Source organism: Chiloscyllium plagiosum, chromosome 27 (assembly GCF_004010195.1).
Source record: "Chiloscyllium plagiosum isolate BGI_BamShark_2017 chromosome 27, ASM401019v2, whole genome shotgun sequence".
Lineage (NCBI taxonomy): Eukaryota > Metazoa > Chordata > Chondrichthyes > Orectolobiformes > Hemiscylliidae > Chiloscyllium > Chiloscyllium plagiosum.
This window is the reverse complement of record NC_057736.1, coordinates 27,492,129-27,499,207: the sequence shown is the minus strand read 5'-3', so window position 1 is coordinate 27,499,207 and position 7,079 is coordinate 27,492,129. Positions and strand designations below refer to the sequence as shown.

General features: G+C 35.9%; 1 protein-coding gene across 24 annotated transcripts in view; it reads left to right on the top strand.

Annotated features, from left to right (window-relative positions):
• Window positions 1–7,079, top strand: part of macf1a (microtubule actin crosslinking factor 1a) — a 604,319-nt gene that overhangs the window by 404,506 nt on the left and 192,734 nt on the right. For 20 of the 24 annotated variants that reach the window (XM_043717780.1, XM_043717784.1, XM_043717779.1 and 17 more), the window contains 3 exons: window positions 1,825–1,974; window positions 3,901–4,134; window positions 5,907–6,056. In XM_043717780.1, coding sequence (XP_043573715.1) covers window positions 1,825–1,974; window positions 3,901–4,134; window positions 5,907–6,056 — 534 coding nt within the window. The remainder of the gene's footprint in view (window positions 1–1,824; window positions 1,975–3,900; window positions 4,135–5,906; window positions 6,057–7,079) is intronic. The other 4 variants (XM_043717782.1, XM_043717781.1, XM_043717778.1 and 1 more) reach the window with 1 other exon arrangement.

Genomic DNA, 7,079 nt, shown 5'->3' with positions numbered 1-7,079 from the left:
TGGACAGACTTAAAACAACAATTAACTTATCTGATTCTGTGCTGTGAACTTCGCCCAACAGTTCCTCCAAGATTAGTTGTGAATTTCACTGTTTGTTAATTTTCCCAGATGCACTCCGATGTCCAGCGATACATGAATTCAAACAGCAAAGGTGGTACTTTTTCTCTTTTTCTCTTTTTCTCTTTTTCTCTTTTTCTCTTTTTCTCTTTTTCTCTTTCTCTTTCTCTTTCTCTTTCTCTTTCTCTTTCTCTCTCCCCTGCACTGCTGTTGTTTTGACTTTTTTTTCCCCCAAAGTTCCAAAACAATGCAACGGCATATAAAACAGTACCATTTAAGCTATATTTAGTCAGCCATTGAAATTTCATGAGTCAGAAAGCATCTGACTAATTTTGTCTTTGATTTCTAAACCAAACATTGTGATGTTTCACACTGTCATTGTTTTGACCCTCAAGGATTGATTCATCCTGGATTCCAGAACACACTGTATAAACGTATTTTGTCTTTAGGAAAAAAAACCTATGGGTAAAAAGTGAGGACTGCAGATGTTTTAGATCAGAGTCAAGACTGTGGTACTGGAAAAGCATAGCAACTCCGGCAGCATTCGAGGAGCAGGAGAATTGACGTTTTGGGCATAAAACCTTCATCAGGCCTGATGAAAGGGTTTATGCCTGAAACGTCGATTCTCCTGCTCCTCTGATGCTACTTGACCTGTGCTTTTCCAGCACACCACACTTGACAAAAAAAAACTATCCTAGGTTATAGCAATTATACTTCCTACCAGTTAAAATATATTGGAAATTGTTGAAAGCTGGAAAGGAATTTTTATTTGAACATCATCATAGAAGATGATAAGGTAATTATGTTAACATGGGATATAAGAAATGGAGAAATTAAAAATAATAAACTAAATCAAGTCACTAAGAGCGAGAGAAGTGTATATTCAAATACTTTTCCTTGGACAATCTTCAATTTGAATGTTACCGACCTAATTGCAACAAAACCGATGAGCATTATGTCATTGGCACAATTTCAGCCATCTGATCACCTTATTTCCTCCCTTAATTACTGAAAAATTAAATTTTGATCAAATTTGCAACAGCTGGCACAATGTTACGTTTAAACCTGTATCATTACCAAAATTATGATGGGAGTAATTCACCATTATTTCTCAACCATATTGACAAAATTTGCACTTGTTTAATGAGATAATTGGATAGTACCTGAAGATGAATACATTTTAGAATTCTAGTTTCGCAGCTCCGTGAGGAAGATTTTAATTCAGGAATTAGTCCAATTATTTATCTTGTAAAACGTGTTCATTAGGTGCCCTGAAAAATACTTTTAAACTGTCCATTATGAAGCTCACAGTCAGGTTTGCTTGTCCATAAAGCTCACTTGACTTCCATGAGTTTTATCAATATTCAGTCAAACCACTGGCAGTTAGTTAAAAACAAAGTTACAGAAGTTGACTTGTTCCACTGTAATTATATAATGGAAAACAGATGTAATTAATGCTCATTCAAAACTTATGCATACTAGGTATGAGAAGTTGTGGATAAAAATCTCATTGAAAAGTTTTTTTCCTGCAAAAAAGAAAATAATTTGCCATATGCAACTGAATTACGTTACTTGAAGTAGTGACTATATTAGAAATTGTGGAGTTTTGACAAAAAAAAAGTAAATAAAACTGCTTGCACAAGAGTAATTTGGAGAATGGAAGTAGGACATAATTTTCAACCATGTTATTGAGGATACGAAATAAACCAGAAGTTAAACTGGTATGTCAAAGGTATGTAGTACTAACCATTGTCTTTTGTTTTTAAGAATAAAGTAATCACTGAATATGAACATCTTCAAAAGAAACAAGGAGCACTTATGGGCTTATTAATTCAAACCTCACAAATTGTGCATAAGACCGAATCTGAGACGTCAAAAGATGTGATAATCTTGAAACAGAATCTGCAGCAATATAAGGTAAATGACTGACTCACTTTTCAAATTAACCCATAAGTAAATAGCATGCATGCAGTACAAAAATAGTGTTACAAACCCGAGGAAAATTCGAGAAAGTTTAAATAAAATTTAATTAATGTTCTGAGGATAAGTTGGTTTCCTGCAGTTGATTCCTTACTAAAATAACTTCCCACCAGAACCCATCTGTTTCATGAAACAAGAGTTCAAAACAATTAATTACAATGACCAGAAATTCATACCTGATATTTTTCTTTATGCATTCTTATTTTGTGTGCAAATCTTCAAACTCCTCCAGTCTAATTTCCTTTTAAGAAGGTAAGTAACTGAAATGACTGCAGATGCTGGAAATCAAACAAAAACAGAAATTACTGAACAAGTTTAGCAAGTCTGGCAGCATCTGTGGAGAGAAATCAGAGTTAATGTTTTGCATCCAGTGACTAAAGGAAGGGTTAACTTTGATTTTTCTCCACAGATGCTGCCAGACCTGTTGAACTTCTCCAACAATTTCTGGTTTTGTTTTGATTAAAAACAGTGGCTTGCTCAGGTCCTCCATGTCATCTGATTTCAAATTCCTTGGGTAATATTACTTGACCAAAGATGTGAACGCTCCAGTTTCTTGAATGTATACCTGCACAATATTCTGATTTAATATCTTAAGTTATGAAATATTCAAGAAAGAAATCTTTTTTTTCTTTTCTAATAGACACCCTCAGGCAACATCCTAGAACTTGCTGAACAATATTCCACACAACCTTTATTGATTTAATACTTTGGTGAATGGTGACTGGTTGGTTGAATTTGAACCCTCCTTCAAAGGACATTCATATTTCCAATTTAAATTGTTTTTACTTTATGCATACTCAGAAAGCATCAAAAGACAACTATGCTTTATAACCTCTCCTCATATCTAAACAGCACGATAGCCTCCTATGAAATGCTCCATCATGGAAAACACAGCTGCATTCCAATCTTCAGCACTTCCTTTCCTGCTGCCTTTGAAAATTATTTTGTTTCACTTGTTTCTAATCTTATTGAGCTGTTATGTTCTTAGTGTTGTTTGTCATCACTTATTTTCTTTCCTTGTTACTTGAAGTATAATAGTTTGTTTATTATTTGAACCTAAAGCATTCAAAACATTATTCTTCTGTTAAAGATCTAGTTTCACTTCCCTCATTTAAATCTTCCCAAAATTTTTCTTTTGAATACTTTGAGCAGGTTGAATGAATAAGCAACCCATGAATTTTGGATGTTTGCAAGTCTCAAGTTTGTTCATATTTTTACCAGTGACCTTGAATTTAATGGGTCATCTTAATTTCATAGATAACATTAGTTTCCAAGTGGACTGCTGAATAATCTTAATGTAGCAGGTTTCCTGTTGTCTCTCTTGCATGTAGTGTTAAAAAGCACTTACTTCTGTTTCAATTTCTCATTTGGATGTCCTCATTTGATACTTTTTTGGCTCCACCAGCTTTCTCTGAAACTCGATTCAATTTTCAAGCAATCATGGCATTAAAAGTGAAGTTGTGCTTTGAATTTTTCAAGGAAGCCAGCATTCTCAATAAGTTGTGTTACATCAACTTCTTGACATAACATCTACCTAAAGGGTCAGGCATTGTGATGGAAATTGGTAAAGTATCATACCACTACTGGTGGACAACTCCCAGCAGTAGGTTTTAGAGATGGACAGTATAATTATGTCTTTTTGTTTAATTCCTGTAAGTTTCATCTTGGGTGTATGTAACTCAGTTACAATATACCTGTAATTATTTGTAAGTGATGAGATTTAAGAACACAACAAGTACAATGATTTTCATTAAAATATTCCAAGTATTTTCTGCAGTTCTAAAATGTAGATTATGCTATAGCACTTTGGGTTTCAAGTGAACATTAATTTATTTTCTTTCACTTTCTCCTCCTCCCTTATAGGAACTGAAACAATCACTGTCACAAATTAAACCAGTTATTGATGATGCAGCTTTTGACATTCAGTTCTTTATTTCTGAACATGCCCAAGACCTAACCCCTCAACAAAGCAGGCAATTGCTTAGACTATTAAACGAACTCCAGCGATCATTTAGGGAAACCTCTGAAAATGTCTTGGAACGAATAGAAGCATTAGATCTTCACCTTCAAGACAAAGGTTCCATGGAGTTCGAGAAGGTTTGGACCAGTCAGCAACTAACTTTAAGCACAAGGATATATTCAACCTTAGGAAAAGGAAATCATAGTTTCTTATTTATAATAAAATATTAACATTGCTAGAGACAAAGTGAGAATTTATTTTCAAAATGCATTCAACTATTGCCTGTTAAGGAGGGGCAAGCAACTAGTAATGTTCTTTGTGATTTGAATCAATTGCAATTCTACCTGAAAGCATTGTTGTGTATTACTAAAATAACTGCAGTTCTGTTTATTTTCAAATAGTTTCCAACTGTGAATACTAAAATGATGGTTATTAGAATTATTAGGTTATTAGAAATGATAAACGGCTTTGGTTAGTCAAAGCCACACAGTACTGTTTTATTATCTTGAACATTAAGACATGCCCAGTTTGAACAATTCAGGTCTAACTAGGTAAAGGGGTAAAAAAGTAAAGCAGTTTGCTGTGCATATTATGTCCAGTCAAGTAGCTACCACACAGGATGTAAATCAACAATGGAATTCAATTAGAAAGAAGATACACTAGTACCTATTTGATGAGAAAACTGGAAATATTTCGCTAAGTGCAGCTGAACACTTGATATGAAAAATCATTGTTCAGTGTGATGGATTAAATTGAATGGGGCCATGTAAATTGGCACGACCAAGTATTAAAAATATCCCAAGAAGTTTGAACTCCTAGTAGAAACATAAACTTGATGAAATTGACTTTGACCATAACAAGATTAATCGTAAAACAACCCAAAAGTCTTTAATCTGGATTAAATTGCACTCTAATTAGACATTTCATCATATTGGCAGTATTTTAACATGCTGTGTAGATTATCCTTGTGTGTTTTGTTCAGCTGCAATGCTATCTGTAACCCTCTAACCAATGGTCATTGTTGTCAATCTTGTAACCTGTTTTGCCTTGCTTTTCCAGATACTTTTGTTCCGTAATTCGCCCTGGCTCACATTATAATGAAGATAATTCTTTGTAGTGGATCTGAAAATGGTTATTCAAGTGTTAACTGTGGTTTTTAAACTGCAAAACCACTGCTTATAGTTCCTGTCATTATTGTTCAATAACAACTGATCCTGCACTGCTTCTAAAATATTTTATTGTGACATTTTCACATTGTGGCTTTGATACACTCCTTGTATTTGTGTGACACATCCTGCTCAATTTTACTAATTCATGCAATGGTCGCTAAAGCGTATACAAAAGATGGAGAGACAAATAAACTAAGTTCATGTTCAACCAACTCAAAAATCAAACTGGCTCAACTGATGTTCTTTGCAGATTTCTGAATGTGTAGTGACCTTAGATCTAGATCCCATAATGCATAAAATTCTTATTGGCAATTAAACCCATGAGATTTTCTTTCTAGTATCATACAAGTAGTATAAAATTTAAATTAACCTATTTAAACCTTGTATTAAAGATCACAAACTTATTACCTTTCGAACATGGTTTTCAAATGCCTATTTCATTATGAATTATATTTGGATTTGAATTTGTGATTGTTGTAAACTTCCAATATATTTTAATTAACTAAACGAGCTGTTCCGTATTTGTGTTTAACTTGTGTGTCGACTTAGACATAATCCACCAATATTTAATAAAAATGGCTTTAGAACCTTCTACGTCAAAAATCTGCACAGATCTGTGTATTGCCCTCATGCAGAAGTAGTCTATAGACAGTGTAAAGTTTTATTTAAAGGCAACTGTTCTGAGACTAATATTACAGGCACAGGAATTAGGCATGTAATTTTTTTTTGTCTTCTTTCAGGCACAGCAAGAACAACAAGAGGAATGTAGGCAGAAACTGGATGAGCTCAGTACATGGCTGGCTCAGACAGCTAGCAGAGTAGCCAGTCACCAGGTGGCAGTTGGCGAGAGTGACCTGCCAGCTCTTCATCAGCATCAGAGCGCAATTCAGGTTAGTTATTGCAAGTTTACAGGAATAAAACATCCTTACTTTTTGACCACCTATCTGTTGTTTTAGTTTAAGTTAATGTCATCCAAACACACACACAACAGATCTTGAATGATATACTTTTTGTCTTCGTTTCTTGAAGTTTGTTGAGAGGTAACAACTTTTACTTTAAAAATTAGTAAACAGACATTGACTTTCACTGGGTGGTGGGACATCCAGTGAAACAGTGAGGTTCTGGATCAAGAAGGGTCCCCATTTCTTTCCAGCAGAGGGCTGCCAAGCAATATATCTGTCTCCTTGCCCCCCCCTCATGTGCATATATATGTGCACACGCACAATCATATACACAGTCACTCACTCACTCACTCACACTCTCTCTCACTCACTCACTCACTCACTCTCACCTCACTCACTCACTCACTCACTCACTCACTCACTCACACTCTCACTCACTCACTCACTCACACTCTCACTCACTCTCACTCTCTCTCTCACACTCTCTCACTCTCTCTCACTCTCTCTCTCTCTCACTCGCACGCGCACGCACGCACTCGCACGCGCACGCACGCACTCGCACGCGCACGCACGCACTCGCACGCGCACGCACTCGCACGCGCACGCACGCACTCGCACGCACTCGCACGCACTCTCTCTCACACACACACAATGCATACATGGTTAGGAATCAGATTTGCAGGAATGGCCTAATTGACAGACTATTGCAGTGCTGCTGGCTGCATCCAACTCCCATACCTTCCCTAATTGTCTGATTGGCCAGCAGGCGGTCAATTGGGAGACCAACTATTGTAAAATTGCAGAGCCAGAGCCTTTGCCAGTACATATGGGCTTAGGTCCCATTTTTTGCCCTGACATTGGGCTATCAAACCCTATGCTGAAATACAGTTCAATACTAGCAAGTCCAATAGGAAAATCAAACAAAACTCTGGCTAAAATGTGAACCTCACTACCACAGGAGTAGTTGTGACTAGTACAAATGCAATTAAATGGAATCTAGACTGTGAAAAA